Source organism: Carcharhinus amblyrhynchos, unplaced genomic scaffold (genome assembly GCF_965287045.1).
Source record: "Carcharhinus amblyrhynchos unplaced genomic scaffold, sCarAmb.v2.hapA scaffold_45, whole genome shotgun sequence".
NCBI lineage: Eukaryota > Metazoa > Chordata > Chondrichthyes > Carcharhiniformes > Carcharhinidae > Carcharhinus > Carcharhinus amblyrhynchos.
Genome location: NW_027649786.1, coordinates 327156 through 344596, shown reverse-complemented (window position 1 = coordinate 344596; position 17441 = coordinate 327156). Strand labels below are relative to the sequence as shown.

The 17441-nt window shown below is 44.6% G+C and overlaps 1 protein-coding gene across 1 annotated transcript in view; it reads left to right on the top strand.

The window, feature by feature from the left end:
* LOC145337230 (uncharacterized) overlaps nt 1-17441 on the top strand; it is a 97471-nt gene that overhangs the window by 60371 nt on the left and 19659 nt on the right. Inside the window, exons 8-12 of the mRNA XM_080182022.1 lie at nt 5891-6129; nt 9767-9862; nt 10468-10805; nt 12164-12279; nt 15466-16062. Coding sequence (XP_080038148.1) covers nt 5891-6129; nt 9767-9862; nt 10468-10805; nt 12164-12279; nt 15466-16062 — 1386 coding nt within the window. The remainder of the gene's footprint in view (nt 1-5890; nt 6130-9766; nt 9863-10467; nt 10806-12163; nt 12280-15465; nt 16063-17441) is intronic.

Sequence of the window (17441 nt, the reverse complement as noted above, 5' to 3'; positions counted from 1 at the left end):
AGAAACAATTTCAGAGCCTTTGCTCTGTTAAGCCCTGTGTTCTATTGTTCATGTGCCGGGGAGCTAACAGGTCACACGCTACATTTTCATTTTATATCTATACAAAATTTCTAAAATTAAAAAAAAAACTGGACAAATATCCTCTCAACGTGATTGCAGCTAAGACCATCTGTGACCCTCGATCTATGGGAGCTAACATGGTATTTTCACAGAAATGATACCTTGTTATCTCTGAAGAGGCCCTAATGACCTGCTGTAGGCTGCAGACCTCAAAATTCACAGAGAACTATACAAAGGACATATCCATTTCATAAACCAGACTTGGGCAACTGGAACCAATTCTTCTGCTTGGAAAAAGGACCCCACAGCCTCCCCATTCAAGGCTTACTGGTGAGAACATTAATCATCTCAGGGACCCAGGGAGAGGCAGAATGGAGAGATGGGAGTCATATTTCATGGACTGCTCCCTGGTAACTGGTAATATTGCTTTGTGGTACGAAGAGGTATCTCTACCATTTTACCATCTGTAAGCAGTAAAAAGAGGGGGGCATCTTTGCCCATCTGTGCAGCCTTGACTGCAATTTCTGTAGCATTGCCTACAAGACTGATTCACTCCACCTACCTAGCTTATCAGGGAGGTCATCTCTACTGGAAAAATGAATTATCTAGTATAAGTTCAGCCGCTAACCTCTGAAGGAATACACCATTTGGACTTTGATTCTCAATTCTGGACACACAATAAGAAATCATTATTTTCTCTGTGGTCTTTACATAAGGAACATAAGAAATAGGAGCAGGAGTAGGCCATCCAGCCCTTCGAGCCTGCCCCGCCATTCAATAAGATCATGGCTGATCTGTCGTGGCTCAGTTCCACTTTCCCGCCCTCTCCCCATAACCCTTAATCCCCTCTCCTATCAAAAACCCATCAACCCGCGTCTTAAAAATATTTAGCGAGGCAGCCTCCACCACTTCAACGGGCAGAGAATTCCAGAGATTCACCACCCTTTGAGTGAAGAAGTTCCTCCTCAACTCCGTTCTAAACCGCCCCCCTTTTATCTTGAGGCTGTGCCCCCTAGTCCTACTGTCTTTTTTGAGCGGGAAGAGTCTTTCCACCTCTATCCTATCCATCCCATTCATCATCTTATACGTCTCAATGAGATCTCCCCTCATTCTTCTAAACTCTAACGAGTACAAGCCCAGTTTATTCAGCCTCTCCTCATAGCTCAACCCCCTCAACTCCGGTATCAGCCTAGTAAACCTCCTCTGCACTCCCTCCAAGGCCAAAATATCTTTGCGCAGGTGCGGCGCCCAAAACTGCACACAGTACTCCAGCTGCGGCCTCACCAATGCCCTATACAGCTGCAGCAAGACCTCCCTACTTTTATATTCAATCCCCCTCGCTATGAAGGCCAGCATCCCATTCGCCTTCCTGACCACCTGCTGCACCTGCAACCTGGGTTTTTGCGACTCATGCACAAGGACCCCGAGGTCCCTCTGCACCGTCGCCTGCTGTAGTTTTTCGCCCCGTAAGTAATAGTCCTTCCTACCATTCTTCCTACCAAAGTAGGCCACCTCACACTTGCCAACATTAAATTCCATTTGCCATTTCCTGGCCCATTCGCCCAGCCTATCTAGATCCTTCTGCAGACTCTCCACACCCTTCACACAATTTGCCGTTCCCCCAATCTTGGTGTCATCAGCAAATTTCGACACCCTACACTCGGTTCCCTCCTCCGGATCATCTATATAAATGGTAAATAGCTGAGGCCCCAGCACTGACCCCTGGGGCACTCCACTAGTCACCATCCGCCAATCCGAATAGCACCCGTTGACCCCCACTCTCTGCCTCCTATTTGACAACCAATCCTCTATCCACGCTAACACCCTACCCCCAACTCCATGTCCCTCGACCTTCTGCAATAACCTCTTGTGAGGCACTTTGTCAAACGCCTTCTGAAAATCTAGAAAGACCACATCCACCGGCTCTCTTCTATCCACCGCCCTAGACACATCCTCATAGAACTCCAGTAAATTTGTCAGACACGACTTCCCTTTAGTGAAACCGTGCTGCGTCTGCTCTATCAAGCAATTCCCTTCAAGATGCCTCGCAATTTCCTCCTTAATGACAGATTCTAACATTTTACCTACCACAGACGTTAAACTAACCGGCCTATAATTCCTCGCCTTTTGCCTGGCACCCTTCTTAAACAACGGCGTAACATTAGCTGTTTTCCAATCATTTTTTCCAATCACTTTGCTCTGTAACTCTTTTCTTCTCTATCATTTTTTTTACTGTATGAGTGTGGGAAATGCCACTGTTCTTAAGGGGCAGACAAACCAGACACCTTTCCGTTTACGGTTGGGTAATGAGAGAATGGAATCAGGGTTGTTTAAATTAATCCTTAACATACAGAATGTGAACCCACTGCCAAGGGAGGTAGTGGAAGCAGATAGGACAGTGACATTTTAAGGGATATCTGGTCAAATACATGAATAGGATGGGAATAGAGGGAGATGGGTAGGGGGCTTTAGTTCAGTCGAGCAGCATGATCGCCGCAGGATTGGAGAGCCCAAGGGCCTGTGTTCCTGTAATTTTCTTTGCTCTTTGTTCATCAGGCAGGTCTGGGGGGGTGTTTGGTGGGGGTATGGTGTTGGGGTAGTCACCGCAAATCCTCGTCCTCTCGATTATGTTATGGACTCCACCCTGTAAGGATAGAAGAGCATTGATTCATCCGCCCTCTACCTTCAGTGCCGTTCCAGCCTGACCAACTCCACCTGATGAACGGTTTGCAATCTGTGACCCTGGACCCGCAACAGAAGCAGGCCAAGTGTCCAGAGCTCACAGCCTTGGCTGACATCAATGTCAGGGCCAGTTGGCACAGATCCATGCCAACTCAGTGCTCCCCCTTTTGCGGCATTGCACCCAAGCACACCTCAGTAGGACATGGCGGCTGACCTGGGCTGCCACCTCTATCCAGGCTGCCTTCTTTTGCCACCTCTGGGCATCAAGATGTCCTACCTTGCACTGACCTCCTCTACAAGGATTCTGGAAACTTGGAAGGGCTGCAGGTACACTCCCGTCTGGCGTGACCTCGTCCATAAGTTTCCAGTCCCACCCACCTGGTGGGCCAGACAGGGCTCCCTGGTCTCACTGACTACTTTCTCCAACACATTGTTCTGTCTGTTTCTTCCACCAACTCCGACCATGCAGATAGTTTGTGGTGTAGACTTTCTGCTCCAATAACAGACATTTCCTTCATCATCGACCCCGCAGATCAATTCCTTCCTCGTTATCAATCAGTTCAAACTCCCCAGCATAAAGAACCTATTTTGTGAGAATTTCCATATTAAACAAAAACAGATCGAACAAGTTTGCACGAGGAACGCAATATGAATAATCTGCCCTGGTGGGAGAGGTGTCAGTCAGAACAATAGCAGATTATTAATTAAAAAAAACACAAACATTTGAGAAAAAAGATTGTGATTCTTTAAAGCTGCTTTTTCAATTTTATTCTTTAAAAATATCTGCATTTCAGTAGCATTTCTTTGGTACAACATTCATATAAGTTTATAAATAAAGCTATTTCAAACAGTTAATGTGAAGTTCATCAGTTCTGGTGAAAGATCATCCATCTTGAACATTTTCCAGCGAGATTCTCCAGTCCTGCTGCTGTGTGCGGACATTTCACCGAGTGCGAAATTCTCCATACTCGCTGGCAGCAGTGGTGGGGCTTGAACAGCTGGTGAATTAACTCTATATTCTCTCTCAGATGCTGCCAGATCAGCTGAGGTTTTTCTTTCCAACAATTTCTCTTTTTATTTCTGACTTCCAGCAGTTGTGGTTTTTAGCTTTTCAGAAGCGCACTAACGGTGAAATTTTCTGGTCTTCGGATCGTCTGAGACCCAACTTTTGACTTGAATTGAATGTCGGGACCTGATACAAATCCTGGAGTCATAGAATCCTTACAGTGCAGAAGGAGGCCATTCGGCTCATCGAGTCTGCACCGACCACAATCCCATCCAGGCCCTATCCTTATAAACATTATGGGTCAACCCACAGCACATGGACTGCCGCGATTCAAGAAGGCAGTTCACCAGCACCTTCTCAAGGGCAACCAGGGCAATAAACGCTGGCCAGCCAGTGATGCCCATGTCCCACAAATGAATTACAAAAGGCACAATAGTTAGCACTGCTGTTTCACAGCGCTAGTGACCTGGGTTCAACTCCCAGCTTAGGTCACTGTCTGTGCAGAGTCTGCACATTCTCCCCTGTGTCTACATAGATTTCCTCCGGGTGCTCCAGTTTCCTCCCACAGTCCGAAAGACACGCTGCTTAGGGTTCATTGGCCGTGCTAAATTCTCCTCCTTCCTGAAAGTTGGGAATCAAGTAGATAAGGTTGTTAAGAAGGCATACGGTGTCTTGGTGTTTATTGGTAGGGGGATTGAATTTAGGAGTCGCAGCGTCATGATGCAACTGTACACAACTCTGGTGCGGCCGCACTTGGAGTATTGTGTGCAGTTCTGGTCCCCACATTACAGGAAGGATGTAGAGGCTTTGGAGAGGGTGCAGAGGAGGTTTACCAGGATGTTGCCTGGTATGGAGGGGAGATCCTATGAGGAGAGACTGAGAGATTTGGGGTTGTTTTCGCTGGAAAGAAGGCGGCTAAGAGGGGACCTTATTGAAACATATAAGATGATTAGAGGTTTAGACAGGGTGGATAGTGATAGCCTTTTTCCTCGGATGGAGAAAGCTAGCACGAGGGGGCACGGCTTTAAATTAAGGGGGGGTAGTTATAGGACTGATGTCAGGGGTAGGTTCTTTACCCAGAGGGTGGTGAGGGACTGGAATGCCCTGCCAGCTGCAGTTGTAAATGCGCCTAGTTTGGGGGCGTTTAAGAGATCTGTGGATAGGTTTATGGACGAAATGGGATTGGTTTAGATTAGTGGGTTAGTGTTGTTTTTTTTAAAAGCTGGTCGGCGCAACATCGTGGGCCAAAGGGCCTGTTCTGCGCTGTAATGTTCTATGTTCTATGTTCTATGTTCCTTCAGTGTACCCAGTGTGGTGACAAGGGTATTTTCATTGCAGTGTTAATGTAAGCCTACTTGTGACACGAATAAATAAACTTAAACCTTTACCCCCCCCTCTCATTCCCCGAGAGACGAAATATTTATCTATCCCAGCCTTAAATATATTTGACGATGGAACATCCTGCACCCTATGGGACAGAGAATCCGAAAGATTCACTTCCCTTTGGGTGAAGTACGACCTCTTCATCTCAGTCCTGAGTGATTGGTCTCTTATCCTGAGGCTACGTTTTAGATTGTGTTTTAGCTTCTCTGACCAGTGGAAACAATCTCTTGGCATCCACAATGTCAAGCCCCTTCACAGATTTCAATCAGTTCGCCTCTCATTATTCTGAGGTCCAGACACTGTGGGCCCAATTTACTCAGCCTCTCATCGTAGGGCAACCCACTCCCGGGGGATCAAATTATTGAGCCATCACTGTGCTGCCTCCAATGCAATTCTATCCTTTCTTCAGTGTGGAGCTCAAAACTGCACTCCAGCTGCAGTCTCACCAAAACCCTCTACAATAGCCAGACCCCTTCAGTTTTGTACTCCTGCATTAAAGACCAACATATCATTTGTCTTCTTAATGGTTTATGCCAACTTCCTGCATTCCAAGCACACCCAAGCCTGTTTGAGAATCAACAGTAAGAAGGTTAACACCTTTTAAAAATGCTCAGTTCAGACTGGGTCGGGATGGTAGGAAACTAAATAACCAGTCTGGTTATTCAACAATCCATTTAAATGTATCACTGTCGCCTGCCCTTTCCTGAGTTGTGACATTGCTGCAGGAGTCAGCAGCACAAAGCTAGAAGTGTTTCAGTTAATACGGGGGCCACCAATTTTTATGGGACTCGGCAAAACCTGAGCAATCCTTCGAGATGTCCAACATCTGGGAGATGCTGAAAAGTGATCAGCGGAAGGAGCTCTGCAACCTCCACAAGGAGAAGGTGAAATTATTCTGTAAAACTGACAACCAGCCCATCTGTGTCGTTTGTCAGAGTTCGAAAAGCCATCAGAGCCACGAGTTGCTGCCGCTGGAAGAAGCAGCTGAAGAGTTTAAGGTGAGGAGATACCGTTAAATTAGGGAGACCGAACAGAATTCATCCAAAACACACCGAGTGCTTATTGACTGGGGTTGGGGCACAGCTGTCAATACCTAAGACATTTTGATAATGCATAAAAGCAAATTACTGTGGACGCTGGAATCTGAAACCAAAAGAGAAAATGCTGGAAAATCTCAGCAGGTCTGGCAGCATCTGTGGGGAGAGAAAGGAGCTGACGTTTCGAGCCGCAATCACGCTTCAAAGAGGGCATCTGGACTGGAAACGTCAGCTCTTTTCTCTCTCCGCAGATGGTGCCAGGCCTGCTGAGATTTTCCAGCATTTTCTCTTTTGGTTGTTGATGATGTGTTTGTACTATTGTACTTACTGAGCCATTACGTGGGCTGTTGTTTGTATCTTTGCCTCAGGGGCCAGGGGCAGGATGTGCAAGTGTTAGATTAGTGTAAATGAGCCCATCGACTGCAAACTGAAATCTCTCATGTAGCATGGTCCAGAAGTGAGGAAGTTAATGTATCACCAATTATCACCAATTCATCTATCACCAGTACCTCTTTTGATTTGATTTCATTTATATTTGTCACATGTATTAGAATACAGTGAAACGTATTGTTTCCTGCGCCCTATTCAAAAGCCTGATGGCAGCAGAGAAGAAATTGTTCTTGAGTCGGTTGGTATTTGTCCTCAGACTTTTGTATCTTTTTCTCGATGGAACGAGGTGGAAGAGAGAATGTCCGGGGTGTGTGGAGTCCTTAATTATGCTGGCTGCTTTGCCGAGGCAGCGGGAAGGGTAGACAGAGTTCATGGATGGGAGGCTGGTTTGCGTGATGGGACTGGGCTACATTCACAACTCTTCGTAGTTTCTTGCAGTCTTGGGCAGAGCAGGAGCCAGGCCAAGCTGTGATACAACCAGAAAGAATGCTTTCTGTGGTGCATCTGTAAAAATTGGTGAGAGTTGCGAACGAAGACCAGTCCATAATGCAAACTAAACTCCCATCCATTAACTCTGTCCACTTCCTGCTACCTCGGCAAAGCAGCCAGCATAATTAAGGACCCCATGCACCCCGGACATTCTCTCTTCCCCCTTCTTCTGTTTGGAAAAAGATACAAAACTCTGAGGCCATGTACTAACCGACTCAAGAACAGCTTCTTCCCTGCTGCCATCAGACTTTTGAATGGACCTACCTCGCATTAAGTTGATCTTCCTATACACCCTAGCCATTACTGTAATACTACATTCTACACTCTCTCCTTTCCTTCTCTTTTGTTAGTATCCTTTGTTTGCATAGTGTGCATGAAGCAATGCTTTTCACTGTGTACTAATACATATGACAACAATAAATCAAACCAATTCAAATCAAAAAATCCTCCAAACCTCCAGGGAACTAAGTCCCAGCCCCTCCTTAGAATATAAACCTTCCAGTCCCGGTAACATTCTTGTAAATTGTTTTTGCACCCTTTCCAGTTTAATAACATTCTTCTGATAGCAGGGCGACCAGAATTATATACAATACTCCAAATGTGGCCTTACCAATGTCTTGTACAGTTGTAACATAATGTCCCAACTCCTGTACTCAGTGCCGTGACTGATGAAGGCAAGTGTATCAAACGCCTTCCTCATCACCCTGTCTACCTGTGATGCCACTTTCAAGGTACTAAGTACCTGCACTACTGGGTCTCTCTGTTTGACAACACTCCCCAGGCCTTACCATTAACTGTGTAACTCCTGCCCTTGTTTGTTTTCCCAAATGCAACATTTCACATTTATCTGAATTAAACTCCATCTGCCATTCCTCAGCCCAGTTGATCCAGTTCCCGTTGGAATCTTGGGTAACCTTCCTCACTGTCCACCACCAGTTTTGGTGTCATCCGCAAACTTACTAACCATGCCTTCTATATTCACATCCAAATCATTTATATAAATGACAAACAACAGTGGACCCAGCACCGATCCCTGCGGCAATCCCCCTCCTCTCTTACCTCCTGTTCGATCTTTCCTATAGCATCTGTACCTATAGCCTGGAACATTGAGCTGCTAGTCCTGTCCCTCCCTTAGCCATGTCTGTGTAAGAGCTATCATACCCAATATCATGTACCCACCCATGCCCTGAGTTCACCTGCTTTGCCCGTTAGGCCTCTTGCACTGAAACGAATGCCGTTTAATTCATCAGGCTTCTGCCATTCCCCACCAGGCATGCCTTGTTTATTTAACTTACTCTCTTTAAATTCTGTACTAGTCTCAACACTCCCTTTTGTCTCACTATTCTGTATGTCCCAGCCCCCTGCCAGATTAGTTTAAACCCCCTCCCCAAATAGCTTTAGCAAAACTCCCTGACAGTATATTGCCCGCCCCCCCCCAACCTCCAGTTCAGGTACAACACTTCCCTCTTGTAGAAGAGACCTCCGGCCCAGAAGAGTTCCCAGTGCTCCAAAAATCTGAATCCCTGGTGAGCAATTAACAGGTTTTTATCTGGGTGGCACAGTGGTTAGCACTGCTGCCTCACAGCACCAGGGTCCTGGATGATAGAGTCATAGAGTCATAGAGGTTTATAGCACGGAAACAGGCCCTTCGGCCCAACTTGTCCATGCTGCCCATTTTTTTAAGACCCCGCAAGCTAATCCTAATTGCCCACATTTGGCCCATATCCCCCTATACCCATTGCACCCATGTAACTATCTAAACGCTTTTTAAAAGATAAAATTGAACCCACCTCTACTACTACCTCTGGCAGCTTGTTCCAGACACTCGCCACCCTCTGGATGAAAAAAATTGCTCCTCTGGACACTTTTGGATCTCTCCCCTCTCACATTAAACCTATGCCCTCTGGTTTTAGACTCCCCTACCTTTGGGAGAAGACATCGGCTATCTATCTTGTCTGTGCCCCTCATTATTTTATAGACCTCTATAAGATCACCCCTCAGCCTCCTACACTCCAGAGAGAAAAGTCCCAGTCTATTCAGCCTCTCCTTATAACTCAATCCATCAAGTCCCGGTAGCATCCCAGTAAATCAATCATTCCCGGCTTGATCCACTATCTGTGTGGAGTTTGCATGTTCTCCCCATGTCTGACTGGGTTTCCACTAGTTGGTCCGGTTTCTGCTCACATTCCAAAGGTTAGGTGGATTGGCCATGCTAAATTGACCCTAGTGTCAGGGGAACGAGCTAAGGTAAATGCAATGGGTTATGGGAATAGGGACTGTGGTTGGTGCAGATGGGCTGAATGGCCAGCTTCTGTACTGTTGGTTTCTCTGATTCTCTCAGTTGCTAATTGCTGTCTGGTATAATTTTGACATTAGGGATCAGCTCCTTTCTATAGGAACCACCTGATTCCCAGATGATCAAAGCGATGACCGAGCGGTATTGTCGCCGGACTATTAATGTGGCTCATGAATGTTCTTACGCAGCCTGAAAGTAGGCTCAGATCCACAATGTTGTGAATGACAAATTAAGGGCTGTTAGGGATGGGTTAAAAAATGCTGGCTCAGCCCCCAAGCCCCATGTCCCGTTGAATAAACAAAACAACTTGTTAACTTTCTATAGGTAAGGGTTTGAGAATTTTCGTTGATTAATAGAAAAAGAGTTTAATTTTCAGATGTTTTTGGTACAAAATGTACCCTTGAATTGAAGTTATTTCTTCAGGTGGAGTTGCAAACTTTCCTGAGGCCAATCCAGGACAAGAGGAAGGAACGTGATGCTGTGAAAAGCGATTATGAGAAAATATTAACCCACATTCAGGTACTTTCAGAGTCATAGAATATCCACAGTGCAGAAAGTGGCCATTTGGCCCATCGGATCTACCCCGACAACAATCCACCCAGGCCCTATTCCCATAACCCCTCATATCTATCATGCTAATCCACCTGACATTGTGGTCAATTTAGCATGGCCAATCCACCTAACCCGCACATCTTTGGACTGTGGGAGGAAATCACAGCACCTGGTGGAAACCCATGCAGACATGGGGAGAATGTGCAGACTCCACAAAGAGGGCCACCCAAGGCCGGAATTGAACCTGGCCCCTGGTGTTGTGAGCCAGCAGTGTTAACCACTGTGCCACCGTACTGCCCAAAATACTTCTGATGCCCCTTTCTGTTCAATATTCATCACTGGAATAAAATCTCACTTCAGCAAATCAGTCATTCACCGCAGACATTTCCCATGTTCTGATGAAACCTGAGTTGAATAAAACACCAGCAATTCTCTTCTTCTGAATGAGTCTCCAATGAGTCAGTTCACTGCACCAGGGAGGGTTTTACTCTTATGAGAATCTTATGCAGGAAACTGCACAATGTCTCTAAAACGTTCATTTCTATTTTTCAACCTCAATCTTACTTCTCAAGAACCAAGGTACAAACACGGAGAAGCAGATCAAAGCAGAATTTGAAAAACTTCACCAGTTTCTCCGTGAAGAAGAGAGGATTGTGTTGGAAGACCTGAAGCTGGAGAAAGAGAAAAAGAGTCAGGAGATGAAGGAGAGGATTGAGAAGGTAACAAAGGAAATCTCATCGCTTTCCACCACTGTAAAGGACATTGAACAGGAGCTGAGTGAACAGAACAACATCAGCCTCTTAACGGTAACTGTTTCTGTGTTTTTTGTTTCCTTTGTCACTTCCTGGACATCATATCTGAGATTGTGCATGTTGTTCAAACATAAAGAATCTTGTTCCATGTCAGCATCATAGAATCAGTGCAGTGCAGGAGGAGGCCATTCGGCCCATTGATCCTGCACCAATAACAATCCCACCTATCTCCATAGCCCCACATATTTCCCCTTCTAATCCCCCTGAAGCTGAGGGTCAATTTAGCATGGTCACGCAACCTAACTCGCATGTCTTTGGACTGCGGGAGGAAACCAGAGCACCCGGAGGAAACCCACGCAGACACGCGGAGAATGTACAAATTCCATACAGACAGTGCCCTGAGGCCGGAATCGGGCCCTGGTGCTGTGCCACCACACCACCCCATATGTAGTAAGAAGTGAAGACTGGCAGAGCTGAAACGATGGGATTGCTGCCCGTCACGGGAATCGGAGTGGGCGAGAGGTGGAACATGGAAAGGTCCATTGACCTCGGGTGGGATTTTACAGTTTCAGGATGAGCGAGTCTGTAAAATCTTGCCCAATAACTCTGCTTCTCTCTCTCCACAGATACTGCCAGTCCTGCTGAGTATTCCCAGTATTTCGTGGGGTCTGAATTGTTAGGAACTCATCCCCATGACTCCGGCACCCCTCCCACTGCCACGTCACATTGATTGGCACAAGGCGGGATCTCCATTCTCTTGATGTGGAGAGCTTCCAGCCAGTCAGAGTGGCCAGCTGCTCTCCAGGCACAGCGCTACGGTGGCTGGAAGAGGCACTGCAGCAAGTTGCCTGGAAGTTGCAGGGAGCCAGAGTGAAGGTGAGTGGAAGGGATCCAGACCGGGGTTGTGGCGGGGGAGGAGAGTGCCTTTGGGGGTCACAAAGGGAGCATTTGGGTTTTCAGGATAGGCCGTGTGGTGAGGGAAGTCCAGAAACCTCAACATGATCCTGTGACGAGTGTCAACAATATTAAAATCTTTCAGAATTTTAATATTGCCTTTGATATCTTAGGTGAACTTTCTCTTGCTAAACGCAAAGAACCCTTGCCCATTCTTCCATGAGTAGGACCTTGCCTCTTTGCTACCATTCAAAATGGAGGTGTTGTGAGGATTTCTGTTTGAGAACTGGGTTCAAATCCCAGACCAGGATTAGTGGAAAAGGCATTCATGATGTGTTTGAATAGATTGAGAATCAGTCTACAAATCCTTTTCCAACAACGGGAAAACAAGTGTGTGTGTGTGAAGAAAACAAACGCATTTATTAAAATGTATAGAATCAATTCTCTTACATTTTTGCAATAAATTGTCCTCAGTAGAAACAGTAATAATTGTTCTTGTTCCACAGAAATTTCCGGATATACAGGAAGGGTAAAATTTACACCCTTGATGTGATTTTTATTTCTAACATATTTCTCCCCCAGTCTGGAATGATCCAACACTGACCTTTATCTCCTGTTTCAGAGTGAAGCGAACTCTCCCAGAGCCACAGAGGGTTTACCCTTTAATAAATGTGGGGAAGTACATTTGCTCACTGCAGTACAGAGTGTGGAAAAAGATGCTGACAGTGATTAATACAGGTGGGTGTGAGCTTCCTCACACCAGCTATTAAACAGCTGTCTATTATTAGTAGAAGGGACCGGTCTCTTTAAAATAAATATATAATTGTATTTGTAACGGATTAGATTTTACTTCAGTCAGTTTTCTATTAAAATTCACCATTAACAGACCCCACGTATCCTGGACATTCTCTCTTCCACCTCCTTCCATCGGGAAAGATACAAAAATCTGATGACCAACCAACTCAAGAACAGCTTCTTCCCTGCTGCTGTCAGACTTTTGAATGGACTTACCTCGTATTACGTTGATCTTTCTCTACACCCTAGCTATGACTGTAACACTGCATCCTGCACTCTCTCCCTTCCTTCCCTATGAATGGTATGCTTTGTCTGTGTAGCACTGAAACAACAATGCTTTTCACTTTATCCCAGTACAGGTGACAATAATAAATCAAATCAAATCAAATCAACACTTAGCCGAGCTGCTGGGTTTTCTCAGCATTTTCAGTTTTTGTTTCGGAATTTTGGCACCCTGTGTATTTTGTTGCCGAGGGAATATATTTCACGTGAAGGAGACCAGATGGAGAGATCCGGTTTTCAAAACTGTATTCATGTGTAAGGGTGGGAATGTCCACACCACATTTTCACACTTGAATATATAACAAACACCCTGAACGCCAAGAGCAATGATACCTTTTGAAATCATCCTCCCATGCACGTTCAGGTAAGTAACACAGGACAAAGGGAGAGTTACTGAGCAGTACATCGATTATTCAAACTTCACACAGGCCACGTTTATATCAGTGTTATCGATGGGTGAAGAGGAAAAGTACTCTTGGTTTTGCTGACAGTCGCTCCATTCATTTCAACTATTGAAATTAATAAACATTCTCTGCAGGGTTTGCACAGAGAATATCCCAATATCCCAGAATATCCCAGAGAATATGTGTCTCAAACTCTTCGGCCAATTTTTTAACTAATACTCCGGTTTCCTCCCACAGTCCAAAGATGTGGGCGTTAGGTCGATTAGCCATGGTATATTGACCCAAGTGTCAGAGGGGTTAGCAGGGAAAATTTTGGTGTTATAAGAATAGGGCCGGATGGGATTGTGGTCAGTACAGTCTCGATAGGCCGAATGGCCTCCTTCTGCACAGTAGGGATTCTATGATTCTATATTCTGCACCCTCTGGTTTCCTTCTCTATGAATGGTATGCATTGTCTTTAGAGCATGCAAGAAACAATGCTTTTCACTGTATCCCAATACATGTGACAATAATAAATCAAATCCATGCACTCCCTGGGAGATGGTGGAAGGGGACCTAAAATTGTAGCGATTAGATTCCCTCCAGAATTCTGCCTGGTCCACCCCAGACTCAATTTCGTGGTAGGGCAGACAGGGTTCTCAATGGGAAACCCATTCATTCCCCTCACTCTTACCCGCACACAAACTCTGTGTTTCTGTCTATCTATCGTATACAGTATCTAACACACTGCATGTTGTATGTCTCTTAGATATGTATGCTGAGTGTCTCTCTCTCTCTCTGTAACACACTGCCTCTTTCACGTATGCCTTGTGTCATTTGCAGGTACGTTGTGTCTCATTTACGCACACCGTGTCTCCCACGCAAACACACTCATTCACGCTCTGCATCTCTGGGACATGGGGAATCCAGATAGAGAGGAACAGAATTTAATCTGGGTCCCTCTCACCCTACCACCTCCTCTCCCCCACCCCTCATTCCAAGTCTACCTGTGAAGGGCTTCCTCAGCCTCACTGCAGGGTGTCCACCAGTTATTCCCTTGGAATAGCTTTCTATTTCACTTGTGCACTGCTTAAACTCTTCCCTGAGGGATGTTTTTCAAATTCTAATTCATTGTTTAATTTTCTTAACATCAGGGAAGCAGAGGTTGTTTTAGATGAGCCATATTTCTATCTCTAAATATTAGAATTAATCGATTTAAGTGGGCTTAATTTACTGTTTCTGTGTAAGGAAGGGCAAACCTATGGTTAGATTCATGCAGACAATATTGTTGCGTGTGTGTGAGTTTGGTCGATTCAAATTGTGCTTCTGTTGTGATTAGAGAGGGCAATGGTGTGAAAAGTATACAACTTAGGAAAAGCAAAAAGCCATTGCTTTAGAGCAGTAACATTTTGTGATTGCATGTTTCAATTGAATTTCTAGCAGTTGGTTTCAGGAAGATGGAGAGAGAAAAACATCTCTCTCAGCTTTTCTAGAAGAAAAACCATATCATGGAGTAATAGTTAAGAAAACAAGTGCAGAAATTCAAAGGGCAGCTAGTTAAGGAAACTAGAGAAATGAAGAGATATTTCCAAAAAGTCTGAAGTTAAAGGAAACACTGTTCGGAAAAGTCAAAGGGAATTGCAAAGGAATTGGATTGTGAGAGACCAGAAAGATATCTGAATTCATTTTATGGTCTGTGATATCTTACTACAGTTTATGAAACAATAATTGAAATAATTGTGGAATCTGAAGCTGGATCTCAGAATTTGTATGAAAGCCTTTAAGACAAAGGAAGCCTGAAAGGAGAGGTGGGAAAACTGGACCTGGAATCCTTGTTAAAACAGTGGAGAGGAGGCTTTGTTTGAAAGGATAGTTGGAACACCTGGAGCTGGATTCTTAATGATTTTAAAGTGTGACATTTTGGGAGCGGAGTTTGGAAGCACTCATGTAACAATCACCTGGGGCGCTGATGAAGGGTCATCTAGACTTGTAACATTGACTCTATTCTCTCTCCACAGATGCTTTCAGACATGCTGAGATTTTCCAACATTTTCTGTTTTTGTTTTAGATTCTAGCATCTGCAGTATTTTGCCTTTATCAGTTGGGGGGATGATGATGAGGATTCCATGGGAGATCGGTTGAGTGGTGAAACCCATTTGTTTTCATTGAAAACTGTACATGTTTATGAAGTAACAGGAAGAGTAAATGAGTATTGTACTATAACCAAATCTTTAATGTTTAATAAATGTTTTTCTTGTTTTAAAAACTAATTAGCACTTTTGTGCCTCTATTCCTCAACATCTTCTAAAAAATAGTAGAAATTACGATCGTTTGAGTCAGGGTTCCATTCTGGAATCTTCCAGTCCAGTAATAATATCAACAATATCATAGCATCATTCGCTAACCGGCTGTGAAAGTTACAGTGAGTCTGACTAACATTTTATCCGTCTCTATCTGTTCCCAGCTCCAGTCACCTTTGACCCTAATACAGCCCATCCTAAACTTCTCCTGTCTGAGGACCTGAGCACCGTGAGATACACCGGGAAACGGCAGCAGCTCCCCGACAATCCGGAGAGATTTGATCCCTGTCCCTGTGTCCTGGGATCAGAGGGATTCACATCAGGAAAATATTCCTGGGAGGTGGAGGTGGGGAACAAGACTGAGTGGGATGTGGGTGTGGCCAAGGAATCCATCAATAGGAAGGGAATTTTCACCCTGAATCCCAGTAACCGATCCTGGACAGTGAAGCTGAAAGAAAGGAACAGTGATTTGAGTCATGCCAAATCCTCAAAATGTTTAGATCTGAGTGTGCATCCGAGAAAGATTCTAGTCTGTCTGGATTATGAGGGAGGGAAGGTGTCCTTTTATAACTCGGATAACAAGTCCCATATCTACACTTTCACTGGTACATTCACTGAGAAACTCTATCCTTATTTCAGTCCAGGTTTCACTGATGGGGGTAAAAACACAGAACCCCTAAAAATCTGTCCCCGGACAGTAACAATCCAGGAGGATGAGGGTTTTATCCCTTCATCCAAACAAAATAGCTTCAAAAAGACCCAATAACACTGATAATAACAATGAATATTCAAAATCTGAGAAAACCTCTCCAATGCCATTAATCACCAGAACATACCCACAGAGTCCTGTTAATGAGGCTATCTTAAGGTAGGAATGTTGTACAATATCCTATTACTGTTGTGACATGTTGTTGTTTTGCTGCTATCCTTCCAGTCCATCTCAAATAGAGATTTCTGATAGACAAGGGGATTAAGGGTTATGGAGAGAAAGCGGGAAAGTGGAACTGATCCACTTCAGATCAGCCATGATCTTATTGATTGGCGGGGCAGGCTCGAAGGGCTAGATGGCCTACTCCTGCTCCTATTTCTTATGTTCTTTGTTTATAATGCATAACTGACTGCCATGTCTGATTCAGAAGGAGTGAGAAAACAATTTATTTACAAGTGTTAGTAAAAAAACATTAAAATTGCAGCCTAGATGTGAAAGATGCATCTTTCCGTGGATAACTTTTGATCTGATTTGATTTATTATTGTCACATGTATTAGTATACAGTGAAAAGTATTGTTTCTTGAACGCTGTATAGACAAAGCATACTGTTCATAGAGAAGGAAAGAAGAAAAACCGGTGTTACAGTCATAGTTAAGGTGCAGACAAAGATCAACTTAATACAAGGTAGGTCCATTCAAAAGTCTGATGGCAGCAGGGAAGAAGCTGTTCTTGTGTCAGTTGATACCTGTCCTCAGACTTTTGTATCTTTTTCCCGATGGAAGAAGGTAGAAGAAAGAATGTAGAAAGCGTGGGGTCCTTAATTATGCTGGCTGCTTTTCCAAGGCAGCAGGAAGTGTAGACAGAGTCAATGGATGGGAGGCTGGTTTGCGTGATGGATTGGGATACATTCACAACCTTTTGTAGTTTCTTGCAAGTTAGGAATTGTATCAAGTTGAAAGAAATGTACACATTGCTGCAAAGATTAGTAGTGGACCAGGAGAGTGGGAACATTTCAATACAAAAGGATGGCACAGTGGTTAGCACCGCTGCCTCACAGCGCCAGGGACTAGGGTTTGATTCCTGTCTTGGGTCACTGTTTCTCCAGAGTCTGCATGTTCTCCCCGTGTCTGCGTGGGTTTCCTCCCAGAGTCCGAAAGACATGGTGGTTAGGTGCATTGGCCGTGCTAAATTCTCCCTCAATGTATCTGAACAGGTGCAGAAGTGTGGCGACTAGGGGATTTTCACAGTAACTTAATTGTGGTGTCAATGTAGGCCTACTTTTAACTAATAAATAAACAAAATAATAATAAAGAGGGTGAAATTAGAGTAGGAGAGAACACTGAAAATCCAAAGACTAACGGTCAGAACTTCTCACGAGTATATAAAAAGTACAAGGGTAGATGATGTGAGAGCTGATACCTGAGAGGCTG